Source organism: Panthera leo, chromosome E1 (assembly GCF_018350215.1).
Source record: "Panthera leo isolate Ple1 chromosome E1, P.leo_Ple1_pat1.1, whole genome shotgun sequence".
NCBI classification, from domain to species: domain Eukaryota; kingdom Metazoa; phylum Chordata; class Mammalia; order Carnivora; family Felidae; genus Panthera; species Panthera leo.
This window is the reverse complement of record NC_056692.1, coordinates 22474509-22496720: the sequence shown is the minus strand read 5'-3', so window position 1 is coordinate 22496720 and position 22212 is coordinate 22474509. Positions and strand designations below refer to the sequence as shown.

The window sequence follows — 22212 nt, the reverse complement described above, 5'->3', positions numbered from 1 at the left end:
TTACATTTCTTTCTATCTTTTTAAAAAGATTTTAAGTAATCTCTACACCCAACATGGAGCTCGGATTCACCACCCAGAGATCAAGAGTCATGTGCTCTACTGACTGATCCAGCCAGGCACCCCTGCTTTTACATTTCTTGTTCCCCTGCCAGACTGTGAGCCCCTCGAGGGTCAGATTTCTCCCTTTACCTGCCTAGCACTGGAAACAGCAAGGCACTGGCTTCCATAAAGGTTGCGTGGGGGAGTGGAGATTCTGACCAAAGCTGCAGACCACCCACAGCCGGGCTGCGCTGATCCTCGCCTTGCCCCCACCCCCTTCAGTTACTTGACCCCTTCTGCTAATTTTGTCACAGATGTCCATATCCCTTTTTAGGATAGCCCAGAAAGCCAATGGTAATTGTGGGGGAAATCTCTAGGTTTACTTTTTAATCTGAACCTTGCCAGAGAAATCGTGGCTGAGCTATTGTTATAATGCTCGTAGCAACGACTGATATTTGTTTAGTGGCTCTCAGCCCAGAGAATGTCCAGGTGAGAAAAAGGAAGAACAGAAAGGTAGGACTTACTAGAGGCAGGTGTAGTAAAGCAAGGCTTGGGCCCAGGTCTTTTGGTTCCAGATCCTGCATTCCTTGCATTACAACACATGGTCCCAGATGCTCTTGTCCAGGTGATTGAGAGAATCGTACAGCCCCTCTTTCAGAGGGGCCACTCTGCTGTTAGCGCCATTATCTTGCCAACACAGAACTCATTTATTTAACTGTTTCTCATTTTATTTTTCCATGTGAACTGTTCATTGCAGTTAAGACTTTTCTAGGAACTGAGAGGCCTTGGACAAGTACTAGGCCGAGACCAAGGTGTTTGATGTGTAGGAAATGGAGTGAATGCGATTAGTTAAAGTTTAAATACCGTGTGTGATTCATCCTGTAGTCTTTGTTGAGCTATGTATCTGCTGGGCACTGGCTGACTGTCATGGTCCCTGTTCTCAGGGGAGGGAGGGGGGTGGGGGGTGGGAGGAGGCGGATGTGAATCAGACATGCCTGCAAAAGGGAATGAATTCTCCATCAGGAGTATTGGGAAATGCTAGAAGCTAAGAAGGCCCTAGAGTAGTCAGGAGACCTAAGGTTATAGCTGTGTGAACCAGGAAGTGAATCCTCCTGCTGGGCCTCTGTCTTTTCCTCTGTGAGATGACCAAGCTTGAACCAGTTGGCTTCTTACTGTTAGTACTTCCCAGCTTAGCACATGTTTGAACTATGATTTACAAAGGCACTTTTCATGAGTCAGGAGGCAGAGCAGAAGGTACCATTCTTCTGTGTGACCTGATTATTGAGTAGTAACACTAAATGTTTCATTTATTATTTCTGTAGGCAGAGAGTTCAGGCTCAAAATGTCCATATTGACTGCCTTGGTGTACTAAGAAAAGCACACTCTTACTTCATCACGGCAATGCTTGGCATTTCAGGGGACCCTTTTGCAACTTTAGGTTATTCTGACATTTGAGGGATTGGATCTTCTTTGTTCTGTGATCTTAAGCATCTGGGTGGCTCAGTCGCTTAAGCAACTTGATCTCAGCTCAGGTCTTGATCTCAGTTGTGAGTTCAAACCCCGCACTGGGCTCCGTGCTGGGTGTGGAGCCTACTTAAAGCATTTGGGGTGCCTGGGTGCCTCAGTCGGCTGAGCGTCCGACTCTTGATTTCAGTTCAGGTCATGATCCCACGGTTGTAGGATTGAGCCCTGCATCATGCTGAGCATGGAGCCTACTTAGGATTCTCTCTCTTTCCCTTTCACTCTTTCTCTCTAAAATTAAAAAAGAAAATCAGGGGCGCCTGGGTGGCTCAATCAGTTAAGTATCCATCCGACTTTGGCTCAGGTCACGATCCAGCCATTTGTGAGTTCGAGCCCCTTATTGGGCTCTGCACTGGTGGTGTGGAGACTGCTTGGGATTCTCTCTCTTTCTCTCTCTATCTCCCTCTGTCTCTCTCTCTCTCCCTCTCCCTCTGTCTCTCTCTCTCTCTCTCTCTCTCTGCCCCTTCCCCACTTACACTCTTTCTTTCTCTCAAAAATAAATAAACTTAAAAAAAAATCTACTCCTTTGGACAAAGGAGCACCCCTATTTGATATGTTAAATGGGAATAATATTCCAGAATTTCTTAATAAACCCATAGAGGCACCTCTTCAGCAAGGTTACAAACATTGGTTGAGCGTCTTCTGTGTGCAGGACACTGCTAGGATACAGTATACACGTGACTAAGAAGTCATCCCTGCCCTCAAGGAATTTATGCTTTAGTGGCAGAAAATAGAGGGTAAGAATGTCTGTGCAACAAACTGTTTAAGCTGCTGGGAGAGAGGTTTAGGAAGGACTGGAAGAACAAACGTCAGAGCAGTTTGCTCTGCTGGCTGGCAGAGGGGAAATCAAGGTGGGTGGCATGGTACAGGAAAAGAACGTTAGGTTTAGAGTCAGAAGACCTGGGTTTTCAGAATCTCAGTTCTCTGTATATTAGCTGGGTGACCTTGACTTCTTTGAGCCTGGGTTGCCTCATCTCTGAAGGAAATAATAATAGTTCCTCTCCATGGTCATTGTGAATATGGGATTATACTTGTGTGTGTGCATGTGCATGTATGATAAAGTCCTTTCTTTTTTTAAGTTAAAAAAAAAACTTTTGTTTATTTTGAGAGAGAGAGAGAGAGAGAGAGAGAGAGAGAACGCAAGCGGGGGAGGAGCAGAGGGAGAGAGGGAATCCTAAGCAGGCTCCGAGCTGTCCGCACAGAGCCTGATGTGGGGCTTGAACTCACAAACTATGGGATCATGACCTGAGCTGAATCCGAGTCAGACACTTAACTCACTGAGCCACACTGGCGCCCCTGATAAAGTTCTATCTATCTGAGCTCTAGGAGCAAATTCATCTTCCTGAATAAAGTGGGTATTAGGACACTTACGATTGCTAAGGCAGTTCTTTACTTGAAGTCAGGTCTCAGATTAAACCAAAACATAGCTCAGCAACCTTTCAAAGGTAGGGTGCCATCTCGGCCGTCCGTGTCGTCCTGGTAGATCAGGCGTCTGTCTTGTGTGCAATGGCCACTGGTGAAGCAGGAGGTGGCGAGAAACCTACGGCCCCTGAAAACATGTCTTCACCTCAACGCTCAACTCTGGCAGCAGGTGTGGATTGAGTATCCCGGCTCACTTGTGCCCTCGGGAATGGGGGAATGCAGTAGAGGTGTGTCTTAACTCTGACCCTTTTCCCCTTCCTCCCTCGCACCAGATTTTATCATGTGGGCAACCTGCTGCAACTGGTTCTGCCTGGATGGACAGCCTGAGGAGGTCCCCCCGCCCCAGGGAGCCAGGACGCAGGCCTATTCCAACCCTGGGTACAGCTCCTTCCCCTCCCCTACAGGCTCGGAACCAAGCTGCAAGGCTTGCGGGGCCCACTTCGCGAACATGGCCAGGAAGGTGAGTGTTGACTTCACAGCCCGCTGGGCCGCTACAGCCTCAGGTCCTCGGGCAAGCCTGCCGACCCCTCCGTAATGCCTGTCGCCTTGCCGTTGCCTGATCCCATAACCCACACCTGATCCCTTCACAAGATTGTTAAAGAAAAACTAGCCCAAAGCAGAGCATCTCAGCGTAGATTTGGAGCCAGACAGGCCTGAATTCAGATGTCAGCTTTGCTGCTTACAAGCCATATGACCTAACTTTTCTGGAGATTCTTTCCCCCCCATCTCTAAAATGGGGGTGTAATAGTCATACGCATCGGACAGTGTTGTGAGAATAAAATGGTTAGGCCACCAGGGGCGTCCAGCATGATGCTTGGAACGGAGCAGGCACTCAGTGTTACTCCCTTCATTCGCTGTCGTCATAAAAAGCCCGGCCGCAGATTAACTTGTTCTTTTTATCACTTGCAGTGCCGAGGACATCTCAGGTACATCAAGACCCTGACAGAACAAAGACTGGGGCTCCTTTACTGTAGCGACTTCACTGGCCGTGCGCGGTAGTCATCATGTTTTCCAGATTAGCAAGCAGCAGGGGAGACCAGTGGCTGGGGAGTTGTGCCTGGGTGCGGGCGTCCCTGGTTAGGGCTCAGTGGCGGCATATTCTCCTCTGTCAAGCATGGCCGGGGCTGAAGGTGAACCCTGACCTGGGAATTCCTGCATTCTTCTGCAGAGCAGGCGGTTTGCAGCCCTGGATGTGATGTTAGAATGGCGCTGATGGGGACTTTGAGAGGAAGAGCTACTTTTTAAGCCACGTGCTGTATGCCAGGGTCTGCTGTGAGCTGTGTGGATGTTTTGGTTTCATTTCATCCTCGCAGTGTCTCTGTGATAGAGGTTTCAGGGTCCCGAAACTCCCATTTTACAAATGAGAAACTGAGGCTTTAGAGTTTAACCGTTAAGAAGGAGACTGTTTGTCAAGTTCCTGGCAGATGGCGTAAGAGGGATTGAACGACTCCATCTTTTCCCTCCACTTAGGTAGTGCCCCAAGATCATGTGGTTAGTAGAGGGCAGAGCCAGGATTCACACCCAGCTCTTTGAATTCCCAAGCTGCCTCCCAGAAGACATTCAGCACGTCAGAGAATTCCTGTAGCGCTGACCACCCTTTTGTCCCCATAAGGTGGAGGAGGACTGGCATTTTGCCTCGTAGGTTGTGTTTTGCTTACCCTCCACTGCAGCAAAGGTGGGCCCTCAGCAGAGCTTTGCCGTGATTTGCTTGGCCGCCCTGGTCACTGCTAGAATGCCACCAGAGAGGCCACTGCAGGTGGCCAGGGAGCTGTGGTTCAGTGGCTGCGGCGCTGTTCCCCTTACACTTAGACTGGAAGGTGGAGTCCTTGGACGGAGGCCGATGCGGAGACTAGAAGGAGCTGGGAGTCCTCTTAGTGATGGAGACGGTGGGGTGGGTTCGGGAGCCAAAGCGAGATGGGCAGGAGGCCCATGGGCTGCTTGTCACCTACCGGGCACTGAGCTTGGTGTTTCAAATGCGTTCCCTTTTTGACCCCTTAACACAGCCTATGAAACGTGTGGTATTGTTTGTTCCCATTTTAGAGATGAAGAAATTGCTCTCTCTGTTTAAGGTAGTCAGTAGTTTCCAGGACTCCTCAGGTGCAACTAGAGTCTGTTGGATAGTCCAAGACCTTGCTGTTTTCAACAAGAAATGCTGGGAACAACTGCGGGAAGAAGTGGCAAAGTAACTTCCTGTTCCTTTGGAACAGGAAAGACATTTGTTTCAGTGAGGCTGCGTGAATTTGCTCTAGGTTTGTGTGACCTTTTCTTGAAAACATCAGTTATACCCTGTGGAAGGTGAGTGGAGGGGAGCAGAGAGTGCAGTGATGGTGATCAGCTCGGGCACCAGCACACTAAGCGTGTCGAAAAGCATGTTGAGAGAACCAAGGGATCTGGCGAGTTCCTGACATTTCTGAGCCAGAAAAGAGAATGAGTGAGCAAGGAAACTGCCCCCAGAGAAGAGAGAATGGCAGGTAGGTGAACGTGGGAGGAGGCTTCATTTTTGTGTATGGTGCCTGTTTCCACCTGACGTAAATGTTTGTGCATGGCCCATCTTCAGAGGTGGAGCACAGGACGGGGATTCTGTTGATTTTGTTTGCAACTTTGTCCCCAGTGCTAGTAGAACAGTGACTGACATGCAGTCATAGGCAATATGATTTTATAAATGAATGAATGACTAGGCAGTTGAGTTGCGAGCAGTTTGTAAAGGAGGAAGTAGGCTGGAGAGTTTCTGCTTTCATTACTTCGTGGTTGGTAATTCCATGCCGAAGATTTTCATTGAGGGCCCAACTCTGCTGCTGCAGCAGTGTGCTCGCAGCTAGAGGTTACAGGTTTGTGGAGACGGAGCTGAGTCGGCCTTTCCCTCGGGGAGCTCCCTGGCTGACTAAGGAGGCCCTCATAGCAACTGTGCAAGTTATGTACTAGGGAATCAGGCATTGCTGGTAAATTGAGACACCAGATAATTCTAGCTGGATGAAAGGTTTATTGATCTGCAAAGCAGCGGCTGAAGTAAAGACACCAGAGGTGGGGCAAGTGCCAGGTGTGTTTGGGAACTGTGAGTGGCCTGTTTGGCCAGAGTGCAGGATGCTCGAGGAGTTAGGGTGGACCACACTGGGATCAGATGGTGAAAGGCCATGACTTCCGCTGGAAGGAGCTTGTCACCAGATAGCAAGGAAGCACAAGAAAGATTTTGAACAGAGGAACCAAAGAGATCAAAGAGATCAAAGAGATAAGGAGAAAGCTTCTGTAGCAAAAAGAGCTTTTGGGGGTATGAGAGGAAGAAAAGTTCCAATTTGAACGGAAAAAGATGGCTAGTGGTACGATGTCTTGCCACAAAAATAAGAATTAATTTTGTGTAATTCACAATGGATTTTGTGAATATTAAGGATGTTTTCTCCTAAGAGAATTTTTCATTTGTAACTTCCTTCTTAAGTGGATCAGCATTCATATCTTTAGGGCTTGGCAAATAACAACCACAGGCTTTTAAAACGTGTTTTCTAGAAGTTGGTTGAAAGGAAATGATTACGAGGATCCTGCTGTTTTTCTTTTCTTCATTGTGGTCAGTATCTTCTGAATACTCATCCAGTACAATGCACAGATAACATTCAGGACTATCTGGAGAGAACATAGCTTGTACCCCCTGCCTTAGAGTTTTTAGTCCTAGAGAGGGATGACAAGCCAAATGTTTTGCCCCAAGCCAAAAACCTCCTCTGTATTGGCAATACCCATGCGTAGTTTGGCAGGGGCCCCGACCGTTTTGGAAAGGGGGGGGGGGGGCTGGTGCCCAGCCTCTTTAGTTGGACCAGTTAGGGGAGGCTGCGGAGGAGGAGGTCGTACTTAGAAACTGGAAGAGATCTTGGGATCTCAGAGTACTGGCAGAAGCTCAGAGATAAGGCAAAGGGGGAAGGGAATAAAAGGTGACTGTGTTACCTTTTTTTGTGAGTGCCCACCTTATGCTAAGGTTTCCTATGCATGACCTCATGTAATGCTTTCAGTAACCCTTAGAGGTGGGTTGACCTTCTGACGTTACAGGTGAGGAATCTGATGCCCTGGGAACTTACTTATTTTGTACAAGTTCCCTTAGCGAGGAAGGGACCTGCCAGGAATGAATCCTAACTGTGTCACTCCTCAGGCTGTCCTCTTCCCCCCGCAGTGGGCTGCAGGGAGAAATGCCCATAGGAAGGCTGGTGCGGAGGAGGGGCTGTCTCACCTGTGCCAGGGAGTGTGCACGGGGAGTGGGGAGGAATAACAGAAGGGCAGATTAGCCAAGGAGAGCGACCCGCCCCCCCCCCCCCCCCCACCATGCCGGGCATCCCTTGAAGGGCGGTGCCTGCCTGGAGGTGCTGTACTCTTGGCAATTTTGCAGGGACGTTGGCTCCGCTAACTCATCTTTCATGCTTCCTTGTTACTCAGTTGGTTTGCAGGGTTTGCTAGAATTTATACACACGTGTTGCCTTTGCTCATTCTGCCCACGTTTGTTGACAGCTGTTTTCTCCTTTCCTTTTGTTCTGTCCTGGCTCTGCAGGCTGGTATGCTAGCCTGGAGGCTGTCTCACTCCTTGAGGGGGTGTTTCAGATGCCTGCTGACTTGAGAGTCCCCTGCGAGCAGGGGGATATGGAGAAGCTGGGTGGCTGCCTTTGCATTCTGATCTTGCATCCAATAATCCAATAAGCTGGGCACATTTGAAGAAATACAGAGTTGTTTAGATCTGGCTGATTGAGCAACTCAGGGCTTTTTAATCGCGTCAGGCTAGGTCTTGTCAAACTGCATTGACTTAAGTAATGTTCCACGTCAGGACCTGCAGCTTTATGACACCAAAGCCTCGTCATTTCATGATCAGTCATCGTAAACGTATTTCATTTCCCAATAGAAAAGCTTTAGATCTAAATGAACCCCCCAGGACCCCAAAACATCTATTTTCTACCTGAGTGGCTACAGGTTTCAGGACTGTTATGATGCTTATGCAGCCATGTGTCCTTTTAACTTGGGCTCTGACCATTTTATTGTCTGGTTATGACTGTAGAGAGTGAGGGAGCTGGATATGTGTCCTTTCAAAACACCTTCTAAGTATGAGTGGTCAAAACTGGGTGGTAGACATGCCCGTTTCCCTTTATGACACGAATGCCACTTGGAGCCTTCTTCAGCCTGCACAGGGGTATCTGATCTCGCCTAGGAGAACCTAAGTCTCTCGGGCATTCTTGCAAGTTTGAATTCAGCTTTCTATATTTAGAAGAGAGGGAACAGAAATATTTAGTTAATGCTCAAGTCACCAGAGGATGAAAAGTTTTTAATTTCTTTAGAGGACTAGTGTGTGCTTCCAGGGCCATGCCAGCGTGCCCACGGATTACCTCTACCATGGGAGTGTGGCCTGCTCTTGGCTGGGACAGAGCTCAGTCAGATGTCGCTGTGCTGGCTCAGCCTGTAGGGCGAGAGGCTGAGGATTTGCTTCCTGTGAGTTGAGCAAGCCCTTGTGTGCTGTGTGGTCTGCCGTTAGGGGAAAGGCTGCTGCCATGCAGTACCTCCTACCTGCTAGGTGCTCTCGTCGTGCGGCTGGGACACTCTGCACTTGCGCAGATGAGAGCTCCCTAATCGCGTCTGGGGGGCCCCTGTAGCTGTCTGAGTATTTGCCTTGGATATGCTGCCGTGCTTCTCTGGATTGCCAGCACTCTGGGCCTTCCTGGGTGGGGTTTGGAGATGGAGAGCCAGGCCCTGGACTAGGTCCTGCTGTAGGCTTGACCGGGACTGAGTTAGGCAGCATGGCCTGGTGCAACAGGCGTGGCTGCGGACATTCCACATGGACAGGCCTGCAGTGTGAGTCCCAGCTCTGCTGTTCCCTGCCTGCCCTCGAGTACGGTGCTTAATTTCTCTGGGCCTCGCCTGCTTGGTGAAACAGGGAGGCCTGTTAATAATGATTGATTAATGATTATGTACATTAATACATAATACAGCGATACAGTAGTGCTTTGCAGGGTTGCTTTGAGAATTAAATGACAGGCCCTAGCACATCGTGGCCTCTCAGTAAATTTAATTAATAATAGTAGTAACCACCATCATACACATGCATTTGCTTTCTTTTCTCAGCAGTAAAGTAGAAAGAATCGTAGTTCAGAGTTTGAATCCTGGCTCTCAAAATTATCTCCCATTTCCTAGAAATAATAATTAAAAGAGTTAACACTTATTGAAGAATCATGTGTCAGGTATGCTAAATGCATTCTCTCTTAACTATACAACGGTCATATGAAGTAGATACTATTACTGCCCCATTTTACAGATGAGGAAACTGAGGGCTAGAGAGGCTAAGTTACACACCCAAGGTGACACCATAAAAAATGGGGGAGAGGGGCACCTGGGTGGTTCAGTCAGTTAAGCGTCCATCTCTTGATTTCCACTCAAGTCATGATCTCACAGCTTTGTGAGATCGAGTCCCGAGTTGGGCTCTGTGCTGATGGTGCAGAGCATGCTTATGATCCTCTGTCTCTCTGTGCCCCTCCCCTGCTTGTGCTGTCTCTCAAAAAATAAATAAACTTTTGAAAACAATGGAGGGGGGAGACTAAATAAAAATGTTGGTTTTTTTCCGACCCTAAAGCTGGTATTCTTAGTAACCTCTGTTTCTCTATCTGTACAATGAAAAAGTAAGCCTCAACTGGAATAATAAATGTAGCATCCTGTACATGGATACACAGATGCATACGGGGCGGGGGGGAGGTCTGCCATCTGGGGGTGGTGTTTAACCTGAAAAAGGGAGCTGGCACCCACATCCTGGGGCGCCTGGCTGGCTCAGTCGGTAGAGCGTCCGACTCTGGATCTCGGGGACGTGCGTTCAAGCCCCATGTTGGGCCGCGGGGCCTACTTTAAAATAGCCTAAAAAATAGGTAGCTTAGTACAAGTAGGAGTGATTGGGGGAGGCCTTGCTGGGCATGTAGCCCTAGGCCCCCATCCCACCCCTGTTGTCCTCAGTCTGACATGGTTTCTGCTGCCTCTTGCTCTAAGCAGCAGACCTGCCTGGACTGCAAGAAGAATTTCTGCCTGAGCTGTTCGAGCCAGGTGGGAAATGGGCCCCGCCTCTGCCTTCTGTGCCAGCGGTTCCGAGCCACGGCCTTTCGGCGGGAGGAGCTCATGAAGATGAAGGTGAAGGACCTCAGGGACTATCTCAGCCTCCATGACACCTCCACCGAAATGTGCCGGGAGAAAGAGGAGCTGGTGTTCTTGGTGCTTGGCCAGCAGCCCGTAATCTCCCAGGAGGGCAGGACTCGCGCGCCCACCTTGTCCGCGGATGTCCCCGAGCAGCAGGCCTTCCTGACCCAGCCTCCCGCCAGCACGGTACCTCCTACCTCGCCTCACCTCGCCTCTTCGTCCGCACAGGCCACCTCTGTTCCCCCAGCCCAGGCTCAGGAAACCCAGCAGGTATGCACCGGGTCACGGCCGCCCCCGGCAGGTCAGGGGCTCCATGCGCTCTCCTGCTTGCTGTGTGCGAGTGGGCGCGAGGCTAAGTGTCCCTTCTGCCTACTGATGCAGGCATGTTTTCTGGACATCAGACCCCGGTTTTGTTTTTTTCAGAGACGATAATGCACAGCATCAGGTATTTTTGTGGTTTTTGTATTTTCTCAATACAGACATATATCCCTGTTAGTCAGTTTTTAAAAACTCATTGTTCCAGAAATATTGTGAGAAAACTGTTAATTCCAAATTTAGTCCTGTGCAGACTGCCCTCCTGCTTATCTTTGTTATCAGTCTTCCTTAGCCAGGTGGGGAGCTCGGTGCCTTAGTAACCGTCACAAGGCACATAGGAAAAGGCACATGGAGAGGGAAGGGAGAACGGAGGAACACTGCGACCCAGACACGGTCGCTGCTTCTCTCGCCAGTCACCGTTTGGGTCAGGTTGTGGTTGGTATACTATGGAATGGGAAGTGGCCTTGGCATCCTCCCAGGGGGCTTAGAAACAGCAGGCAAAGAGCAGCACATTGGCGGAGCTGTGAACCAGGCCTGGGGAGTACAGAGCTGCCTGTGCCTTCAGGAAGCCCCTGTGAGAGGGAAGGTAGATGTGCAAACCAGCTACTGGGTTAGAGCGAGGCCAGTACACTTACCCAGCGTGTCAGGAGTGGTGGCGCCCCAGAGATACACTGAAGTGCCTCGGTGACCCTTTTATTTATCTGGCATTAGGACCTAGAAGATCTAGTTTCCATATCCAATCTGTCACTGACTCTTTGGTCACCTTGGGCAAGCTTTGAGCCTTCATCGATGAAATGGGGTTTGCGATCCCAGACTACTTTTGCTCTCACCAGGATTTTTGGAGAACTGGCTGGTGTGACAGCGGGTCTGAAGACCTGGGAGCCTCTTACAGCTGGCTTAGCACTAGTGTTAGGTCCTGTGCAGGCCGTGGCTGGCCGCTGCCTCTTGCTTCTGACTCCCTCCTTCGCCGGGACTGGGCCCCTGATTCAGCTCTGGCAGGCACTGAGGCATAAAGGCCAGGGTGCTGGCTTACTTCACCTGCAGTAAACTCACTTAGCTCTCTTGGGGGCTGTGGTGTGCCCTCTCCCCAGCTGGAGTTTAACTCTTCCCTACACTGGGGCTCTGTCTCCTGGCAGGTTTTACCCCCTAGTATGACTTCCTCCCTTGGCTGGGTTGAGCACTCCTGTTTATGGGGAGCCCGGAAAGTAACTTGAGGAAATTGCTGTTCCCTAAAGAACTTTCAGGTGGGTTTTTCCATGAAAGGAGTAGGTTCTTAACTTCCTGCCCTTAAGCAGAAGTTCCAGGCTGCACCCGCAGGTCACAGCTCACATCCCCTGTTCTGGTGACATCTGCAGTTTTCAAGCCAGGAGAAGAGACATGGGAAGTCAAGTAACTCGTGCAGGCTACCTGCACCTAGGATGCAAATCTGCCATGGCGTCCGCTCCAGGCTTCTTTCCCTTCCCCTTAGCACCCTGGCATCATTACTAGGGATAGAAGTGGGTGGAATAAGCAAAATAGTGGGTAGACACTAGTTATAGATTTTGATTTAGCCAGTGGGCAAACTGAAAAGACAAGAGCATGCTTTGCAGTATGGATTGCAGTTTCTCTTTCTCGGAAAAAAAGGACATACAGAAGCTGTCTACTTAGGAGGTTAGGCTCGGAAAGGCTTTGTAACTCCAGGAGACTGGTGGGTACCACATCCACGTAAAGCTAAGGGAGAACCAGATACTGTTTTGGGGGCATCCCCATACGTGTATGCTACATGTGTGATCTCACCACCACCTGGCATTTTTGGTGGTGGTGGTGATTTTTACTTTTCATTTCCATTGTAGTTATTGGCCTCTTCTTAATTAGCTCTATGTCATGCATCGTAATCTGGGATGAGTGGTTGGGGCCATGGGGGACTGGTTTCCTGGGCTGTCCCTTTATTGTTCTGAGAGTCTGGAGGAAAGGCCTGTGAGCTCAGACACCTGTTTGCTCCTGGCTCACACCAGGGCCTTTGCTTGGAGGGAGCAGTGGGTGAAGAGGCTCTAGTTAAGGGGGTTGTGGCTTAAATGGTGATGTGGGGGTGGGGTGGGGTACCTGGGTGGTTTAGTTGGTTAAGCATCTGACTCTTGATTTTGGGTCAGGTCCTGATCTCCCACTTTGTGAGATTGAGCCCCGTGTCAGGCTCTGCTTACTGACAGTGCAGGCCTGCTTGGGATTCTCTCTTCCTCTCTCTCTGCCCCTTCCCCACTTATTCTCTCTCTTTGTCTCTCAAAATATACATTAAAAAAAATGGTGATGGAACTAGGAGGCTCACAGTTTTAACTACTCTTTGACAAAGCCTTTTGAGAAGTTAGAATTTTAAACTCCTTAAGCATAGACATCTGTCTTTATAGTTTTAGGCTAATAGATTCTCTGGTGCATTAAGGTAATTTTTGACCAGGTATCAAGATAGCTCTTAGTAATTGTGTGCACTGCTGGTCGGAGCACATTTCTAGAATGTAAGAGCGGTGACTGGATGGAAGAGAGGGAACAGAGTGATAAGGGTCTAAAAAGTCTCATCTGGGTCAAATGAGGAAGCCAGGGAGATAATGGTGTGGAGGCGAGAAGACATGACGTGAACAATTTGTGAGAAGATCGTGGACATTGGTTCCAGGGGTAGAACCAAGGATGGTGGGTAGAAGTTACAGGAAGGGAAGTTTGGGATCAGCGTCAAGGAGAACTTGGATGGCAGTTAGAGAGCAGCCTGCAGTGCAGTGGACCTGTGGTCCTCCCCTCACTTGGACTGTTCAAGCTGAGATCACATTGATGGTGAGTGGCCACTAATGCCACCCTGGTGGTGAGCAGAAGTAATGCATTGCTTGTCTTTTAGAGTTGAAATCTATTTGTATTGTTTCTCCGCCCGACAGAGTCAGTATTAAAGAGCAGTCTTTTGTAATGCTGTGGTTCGAGACACCAGATTTCCGGGGGAGATGGGAATACGTTTGGATATGGTATGAGCTGGGAAGAGGCCCATGCTGTGCAAATCCCTGGGTCGTCTCTGTGGATGTGATGGCACCTTTCTCTTCCCACAGGCCAATGGCCATGTGTCTCAGGACCAAGAGGAACCCGTCTACCCGGAGAGCACAGCCAGAGCACCTGCTGAGGATGAGACCCAGGTGGGGCCTCTGCTTGGGTCTGTGCCTTTGCCTTTGTTCTTTCACTGGTGTTGCCAGGCTGTGATTGGGACCCTCTCAGCGGACTCAGAAGTGAAGAATCAGCCTGTGATGATAGTCCTACAATTCTGTTTTCAGGGGTGGAGCTTAGTGTTAGCGTTCCAGATAAACCTTGGAAGCCGTCAGTTGTTAAGTGAGGAGTTGAGAGGTCACAGTGGAGACCAGGGAGCCTCGCGGCCCCTTTGTTTCTAGTCTCTTGCCTTTCTGTAAGTCACCAGAGGGCAGGCTCCTGGTGCTGCCGCGCAAATCTTGTTGTTCTTTTCTTCTGCTTCTAGCACACAGTAGCTATTGTCAGGAGAAGGAGGTCAGAAAATCAGGAGGAAAGATGAGACGGAGTTCAGGCTTCAGCCACGGCGGGGCCAGTCCAGAGGGCACAGCCAGCAGGGCCACGAAGCTGTGGTCAAGGTCGCGTACAGAGGAGTGCTGGCCAGGGAAGTCTGCCTCTTCCAGAGGGAAGCAGAACTCACTCCAGGGGAGAGGGGAAAGGCCAGCACCATGCTTGGTGGTTTCTTGTGTTGCTACCTTTAATCTTCACAGGAACCCTGTGCGGCAGGACGGCAATTTCTCCTTTACGGAGGGGAAAGACGGGCTTAGAGAGGCGAGCAACTTGCTCGATGGTGTTTAGCATCGGCCGGTGGAGGAGTCAAAATTAGGGCCGCGTGACTCAAACCGGTGCGCCTTCTCCTGTATGACACTGGTTGGTGGGTTTGGGGCTGGCCATGCCTGAGCCCAGGACTGTGGGTCAGGAAGAGACTGGGGGCTCTTTTGCAAAGCAAAGCATCAGGCCAGGTCCTCTTCCTGCCTCTGTTCCTACTTACTTCTTGAGGTCGGGCCCAGAAGTATGGTCTCTTGGCGAGAGCTTGGGAGGTAAGAGCTGAGCCCACCGATCTCACCGTTGCCATTGCAGTCTGTCGACTCAGAGGACGGCTTCGTCCCAGGCCGGAGGGCCTCTCTGTCTGACCTGACCGACCTGGAGGACATTGAAGGTCTGACCGTGCGGCAGCTGAAGGAGATCCTGGCGCGCAACTTCGTCAACTACAAGGGCTGCTGTGAGAAGTGGGAGCTGATGGAGAGGGTGACGCGGCTGTACAAGGACCAGAAGGGCCTCCAGCACCTGGGTGAGGGGCCGGCTGCGCGGCAGCTGCACACGGACCCGGACTGCTTGCTTGCTCTCACTCTAAAGCCTGACGGCACCGACCTGACTAGATTTCTGTGCTTTTAGCCAAGGAAGGAGTCACCTTATGCATCTGCACCGGCCAGTAATAGCTGCCATTTGAAGTTGAGTGCCAGGACCGGGTTAGGCACCGTGTACATTCATTTAATCCTCAGAGCTGTCTGCGAAATAGGCATGATTGGCATTATCCTTTTATTGTAGAGCCTGTATTTGAACTGAAGGCATCCTGGACGGAGTCCATAGCCTTTCCCACAACGTGTCCCCCTCCCCCCCTCCCACCCCGCCATACCCCGCCCAGCAATACCCTCCTGAGCAGTTGGGAGATGAGGTGCGTCTGCACACGTGGTACAGGGGAATAGATCTATTCTGCCTGATCGTGGGCTTTCCCTGCAGTCATTTCCCAAAGCATTCTACACGGCATCAGTTTTAGGCAGTGCCCAGTAAAATATCTAGACCTGTGGTTGAATGAATTTGGGGAAAGAACTTCGTCTCCCTATTATCGATTCATGAGGGATGCCATAGGAAAGGCAGAGAAGTCCTGTGGAAGAGGAGTGTGTATTCAGCTGTTTTTAAACTCCTCTTTTCCTAAAATTTCACCCAGAGCCCTCTCCTCCCCACCTGATTTAGCTTCTGCAATCAGCATTTTGATTCCGTGCATGCTGTTGGTGGTCGAGATCCGATTTCAGGCTCTCCTGTCCCACTAGTTTATCAGAGTTGAGGATGTCTGACTAGTCACCTGCTCACAGACTCACTTTCCTCTCTGGGATTGTCCCCAAAATCCCTGTAGAGTTGTGATGTCCTGGGGAATAGGACATGGCCCCATGGGAGCACCTCATCCAGACTCCTTGGCTGACTTGTTCCTTCCTTCTTGATGTTAATGCTGCTTCAAAAGTGATAGAAAAGGATACTGTGCCTCTGCAGGGTCCTGCCTACTTGGCAGTGTTGTTCATCCAAACCAGTGGAATCCCTTTTACCAAGACTGGACCGGATACGCCAGCGGGAGTTGTGTGTGAGCTCTGAGCGTGTGAGCGAGGAGGGCGGGCGTCTGGCTGGGCTCTTGGCCAGCCTGGCTCCCAAGCAGGGAAGCGGTCCGAGCACAAAGTGAGGACAGGCTGGTTGGAGACGTTCGTCATGCCATCACACATTCAGACATCTTCTTTTTCTTTCCTTTGCAGTGTGTGGTGCTGAAGACCAGAACGGTACGTAGTTGCTTCTATTTGGGACCGTGTTTGGACTCTGAGCTCTTCTGTTTTTCCCCTCTGCTAACCCTGCTTCCTCTTAGCAGGCTAAGAATTGTGAGCGTATTGGCATCTAGAGAGCATAGGGGAAATTTCACAGAGAACCAGGGCTTCTCAGCATCTTTAAAAACTGTCCTTCTCGCCTCCCTGGGAAAGCTGGGGAAGGTGAAGAGTGGCAGCCTACCCAGGGGCAGACTGATGTGCATGTCTCGGGGTTGCCAGAGCTTGGGAGTCAGCATCTGTAAAATATTTACCAAAGCGAGCGGTGGCGCGTGTCGCATTCGCTTCATTTTTCATACTCCTGCTGCTAAGGTGCTCCTTCCCCTGCAGTTTTCTCTCTGTTCTGGTCTGAGTGGGGAGGGTCTCTGTGTGTACCTGCAGAGAAATCGCCTGACATGTTTCACAGCTCCTGGTGCCAACCAAAAAGAGAGGGAGGTGACCTGAGCCTTGTTCATACAGGGCTGGGCGGTGGCTGGAGCTGCTCTCGGGATGGAGCAGGAAAGGTGTCACATGTGATGCTCTCTGACCACAAGACTCCTATACCACCCTGCTGCCACACCCCCACCTGGGTGTTAAAGACAGCCACTGGGCCTGCAGGTACCCCAGAAAGCACTACAGAAATATGGCGGGGCCGGGCTTCATTCTAAAAACACCTTCGTTCTGCCTTTTGAAAGCCTCAAGGCTGTGCGATTGAGCTGTGCCCCCAAGAGAGAACTTTCAGAAGACTCTCCCAAACTTGTTCTTTAGTAAAATGGCCTTTTGCTCAGATAAATCCTCAAACATTGAGTTCTCGGCCCCCACAAACCCTTGGGGGTTCTAGACTCACCCCCTCTCCTGATGCCAAGATCAGGCTAATCCACATGCTGTCTTTTTTGTTTGTTTCTCTGGGAGAATACTGGCAACTGAGTAGATGGGTTTATTGTTGTTCCTAAGAACAGCAATCAGTATGATATTCTGTAGTTCGCTCTAGATCATTTTCTGTATATAGTTCAGTCCTTTCCAAACCCCTGTTGGGGCCAACAACTGCTTGAAGGGGCCAGTAGGTTTCACAGCTTTCCTTTCACAGCTAGCCCACCTCAAATGTTGTCTGACTTTTTGAATAGTCCAGGAAACAGAAGAAAGTGCAGAGCAGCAGTGGCATGGGACAGGTGACTGGCACGCGGCCAGCTCCCTGCTTATGGCTACCTGGTTTGGGCTACCATTTAAAACATGCTGGGTATGGCTGGGATTTTGGACGTGGATTTTCTGTTTGCACTAAACTAGGATCCTGGCCATGCCCACTGCACCTCATCACTGGCCCAAGCCAGCCAGCTGCTACTAGCTCTGTGCACGGAGCAGCTGATACTAATTCCATAGTCCCTGTCCTTGGGCCACTTGCCCGGAAGGCCTGCCTGCTGGGATTCGAATCCTGGCTCCTCTACTTAGCAGTTGTGTGTCCTTGGGCAAGCCACTTAACTCCTTGGCCCCAGGTGCCAAGAGTACCTACTTCCTAGTTTCTAATGAGGATTCAGAGAGTGAAAATACGCCAAGCTCTTAGGACCCTGCCTGGCACAGCATTCCGCAAACGTGAGCTGTTAGCACTCCTTTGGGAGATGTTCATTTTTGAGACATTTAGAGAACACCTACCACATGACTGGCATGTTAGGGATTCAAAGAGAAATACCTGACCTCAGAGCACACAACAAATGCTAAGTGTAGAACTGCAGAAATTGATGGAATTTGTTGAATTAAGGAGCTCCTGGTGTGGTGGGGGAGATCAACACTGTGATCCAATGCGAGGAGCAGGCGTCAGGGGATGGGCACAGAAGTGGGAGCTATGATCTCTGCTGGGCTCTTCTGCCCCTCCGAGGAGGAGGCCCTGGGGAGGTCTGTGGGATAGCACAGGGGGCCCCCCTGATCCTTGGCTGTATGAAATCGGGGATATGTTTACCGATAAGCCCTGCCATCCTTAACGAGCTGTTTACTACAGTACCATTTAGATCTAAACTTCTTGGAACCAGTTCTTTATCTTTTCAGCATGTTCTGCCTCAGGGGATAATGAGTCCCCAAGTGCCACTTTCTCACCATATTACATCCTCAACTGTCTGAAAATTCTTTTAAGCTTTGAGGACTTGGCCTTATTTAGTTCTCCTGTGCTGGCTTGTGTTTGATCTCTGAGTACTTTATTCTTCAGATCCGTAGCCTGCCCCACAGAGGCGCAGATTAAGCACGCAGCTGGGATTGAGGACTGGAGGGGGGAGATGTCTGCCTGGAGCTCCAGTTGAGGGAAGTGTGTGGACTGGGGCGTTTGTTCTCTTCCACACTCACAGCCTCCCCTCCCCTCCGCCCGCTTCCTGCCCGGTGTTTGTACAGGGGTAGCGGCGCCGTCCAGTGTGGAGGAGAACCTGTGTAGGATCTGCATGGACTCGCCCATCGACTGTGTCCTGCTGGAGTGCGGCCACATGGTGACCTGCACCAAGTGCGGCAAGCGCATGAACGAGTGTCCCATCTGCCGGCAGTACGTGATCCGAGCCGTGCACGTCTTCCGATCGTGAGGGCTTGCATCGGCTTCTTCAGTGCCTTATGGGGACGTAGCTTGAGGTGTCTGGGTTCCAGACTGGGCAGCTCGCGGAGGGGCAGGCTAACAAGAAAATCTGCAGTGCTCGTAAGACCAGGGCAAGCAAGGATGCTGTCACCTCTGGGCATGCCTGTCCTGCCGCGGAGGCGCACCTCTTGGCTGGCAGCGCCGGAGGCCGGTGGAAACCGGAACAGACTGCACGGGCAAGTCTCTGTCTCAGTGATCTTGGGGTAATGATGGCACCTGATGAAGAGAGGACTTGCCAGAACTTGGACCGCATCTTCCTCCTTTCCTCCGAAAGTCTAACAGTTTCATCCTTGTGTACCCCACCCGTCCTTCTGAGCTGCCTGCCTCTGGCCTTCACCGGTCAGAAGTCCTGGTAGAAATGGTTCTCTTCCTCCCCAGCACATTTGGATTTATTTCTGCTCTGGCTTTCTGTGCTTTAACCTACCTTTGCTAACGTCTCTGGCTACATTGCCTAAAATCCATTTGTTTCTTCAGACCAAAAAGATGTTAGCTTACCAGACCGAGAGTGATCCTCCTTGGGACTGAATTTGGACCAGTAAACTTAGCTCTGGTGAGAAACAAAACTCAACTGCTACTGAAAAATTTCAAAGTCATGAAGAGTTGCTTCCTTAAGTGCTGGGACTGGAAGCGATGAGTCTCCTGACCCCAATCCCGGCTCCCAAACTGCTGGGAAGTTTGAGTCCGTTTGCGTGAGACGGCTCACACAGCCTCTCTGCTTCTCTAGGGCCCACACACCATCCCTGTTAGTTTGAGAGAAGGGAAAGTGTTGGGTGGAAGCAGGGGCTTTCTGCTTAACTTTGACTTCTCCAGCAGACAGGAATAGCAAACCACTTTCCTCTGAGAATGAAGTCCCACTCTTTTCCATGGTCTCACTGAAGGCAGACAGCCTTGCTCTCCTCTAGCCAGACTTCTCCTGAAGTTCCTGGAGACCAAACCTCAACACCCGAGGGGTATCTGAAGGTACCGAATGAGACTGGAGTCAGCTGTTGAGCAGACAGCTGCAAGTCTTAATTCCCCAGGTTGGTGGGGACTCTCTACTCCCATTTCCTTTCTCAGAACACTGACTTGAGGGCAGGTCAGGAAGAAGCACTCTCAAGGTCCTTTAGAAAGACCATACATTGAGCTAGAGGATTCTTGAGCCCTTTTAGGGTTGTTCTACCACTGGAAGAGCCAAAGGGCTTAGGTTTGCTGGAGAAGCTTAGTCAAGAACCCACACACATGCTATCGAAGAGCCGTGTGTGCGGCCATCACCAATGGATAAACTACACAAACCCTAGACACCGAGGGCCTTGGCAGACCACCGCCCCCACCCTACTCCCCTGCCGAACAGTCAAGTTCTCTCAGACTGGAACCTAGCATGACTTTGGAAGACAGTGGGAAACTCCAAGGGGACCTGTTTATCGGTACAGACGTGCTTAGGCTTTCCCCCATCATCAACCACTATTCCCCTTCAGAGGAGTGAAATGATTGCATAAGGTGGTTGCCAGTTGAACCACTGGGCCACTTACCTTGACGTTACACCAAGCCCTGGATGACTGGATTCTGGGACTCAGCCTTTGTAGGAATTGGGGGAATCAAGAGGTCAGTGAGAGGACCTTTGACCTTTCTGCTGGACAGTAAATATTATGGTTTACAATGCGTACCAGTTTGGCAGAGAATTCCACCACTTCTCGATTCCACTGTGAAACAGGTCTGTATTTATGCAACTCAGTTAAGATCTAGCAATAACTTCAGGGCAGATGCTGGCTCTCTCCCTAAAACTTGCTTTCACTGCTGAGGCCTTCCCTCTCCCCACCTCCCACAGTCCCTCTCCTAGACAGAAGTTATGAGTAATATCCTGAAGGTTAGTAACCTCAGTAAGAATTATAACTGGTATCGTTTCATTCTGGAGAAAGAACTTGCCTTGGAGTCTTTTGATCTATTTTGACAAAGGTTTTCATTCAGGAAAAATGGTGTCAAACCACCCCGATTTGTTGTCATCCATCATTATCATACCAAATAAAGGCTGGGAATTCAAGATCCCATTTCAGTCACTATCTAATCTAGGTAGAAAACCTGATTTTTATCTTTGAGTAACCCCCATCCCCACCCCTCATGGATCCTTGGGTCTTAATTATCATGAAAACCTCTAATTCTTCCAGTTATTCCATGGCTTTTGCTGTGATTGTTCTGAGATTTCATTTGAGACTTGTTTCAAGACTTAGGAGAGCTGACTGGTTCATAATATATTGGAATAGTTGGATCCAAGCTAGTAAGAATAAGCTGTACAGGAATTCATGCACAATATATATTGTATAAATTGGTTGAAATCTTGGGGACGTGAATGTGTTACTTCAAGTGGCTTATATTAAGAGTCTTCAGAATTACTTGGGTGTTAAAGCAAACCCAAATGTGTATTTTTTGTTACAGAGCTCTGCTTTATAATTTTGTAATAAAATTTCACTATAGAAGCCTGTCTCATCTGGTGGGAGAACACCAGAGGTCTGAGAGTTAAGACTGACAAGAGAGTTGATACACCACAGGCTAATCCCAGGCTGTGTGCACACAGGCATGCTCTTGAGAGACTGCATTATTTGTGGAGATGCTTGGGCCACTGTGGCCTTATTGATATTCCTGTTCAACAGATGGGGAAACTGAAGTTTGGTGCTGTTTTGACTTGTTCGAGGTCTTACAGCTAGAGTATGGGAGAGTATGGGAGAAGTATGGGAGTATGGGAGTAGAGTATGGGAGTATGGGAGAGTATGGGAGAAGCCACGGAACAGCCTACGAGAGGACGGGAGCTGCGTAGCAAAAGAACCAGCCTTAAGACTAAATAGCAAGAAACACCAACTGAGTTCAGACACTTGACGCTGATCTCATAGAGATGGGCCTCGAAGATGTGGGCAGAAAGGAATCTGAGGACAGCCAGTGTGCCCAGTCAAGACTTCAGGTGACCCTGGGAGACAGAAGGTAGTTTTTGGATACAGCTGTAGTAGTTATGGCTCAGAGGTCACCGAGCCTCGTGGGCAGCTGGCTGTGTGCACACAGGCCTGTGTGGGGAGAGCTAGATTCCATGCACATCTACCCTGGGACTCGAGGAAGCAATCTTGCCTGGCGGATGTAAAGGCCGGAGGCTGAGCTGCAGCTGTCCTCCTTATTCTGGGGGACCAGCTTGCTGAGCACCCCACTGAGCACCCAGGACAACCTCCTGTCCGCTGCCAACCAGCAGCATGTCAACAGTCTCCAAGGAGGGCAGGCCTCCAGCACTGTGCTGGGGAGGTGTAAGATGATGTTGCCCAGGGTCTGGGAAATACGAAGCTGTGTAGACAGTATAATCTCAGCGGCAGAAAAAAACACGCAGGAGAGACACTAGAAGGAAACAGACATAGTACCTTGAACAGCGAACTGAAAGAACACCCAGCAAGACCGGGAAGGACCAAAAAGGGCCAGGCTCATTACTAAGATGATCCCCTGTGGCTGGCAGGGCCCCTCTGCCATGAGGGCACACCTGGAGTCTAAGTGACTGGCAAGGGCAGGTAGGTTGGGTCTAAGTCAGCTGGGCCAAAGGGCAGTGACCGTGTCCTTTGGCAGAATCCCAAGGGGCACACT

At 50.1% G+C, this 22212-nt stretch overlaps 1 protein-coding gene across 8 annotated transcripts in view; it reads left to right on the top strand.

Annotated features, from left to right (window-relative positions):
- The window catches only part of RFFL (ring finger and FYVE like domain containing E3 ubiquitin protein ligase), a 66019-nt gene extending 44945 nt beyond the window's left edge, over positions 1-21074 (top strand). For 4 of the 8 annotated variants that reach the window (XM_042916424.1, XM_042916425.1, XM_042916426.1 and 1 more), the window contains 6 exons: positions 3255-3442; positions 9970-10383; positions 13488-13571; positions 14536-14746; positions 15978-16001; positions 18393-21074. In XM_042916424.1, coding sequence (XP_042772358.1) covers positions 3263-3442; positions 9970-10383; positions 13488-13571; positions 14536-14746; positions 15978-16001; positions 18393-18574 — 1095 coding nt within the window. In that variant the 5' untranslated portion in view covers positions 3255-3262 and the 3' untranslated portion in view covers positions 18575-21074. Of the gene's footprint in view, positions 1-3043; positions 3152-3254; positions 3443-9969; positions 10384-13487; positions 13572-14535; positions 14747-15977; positions 16002-18392 lie in introns of those variants that run through there. The other 4 variants (XM_042916419.1, XM_042916420.1, XM_042916422.1 and 1 more) reach the window with 4 other exon arrangements.
- Positions 21075-22212: the final 1138 nt, after the last annotated feature.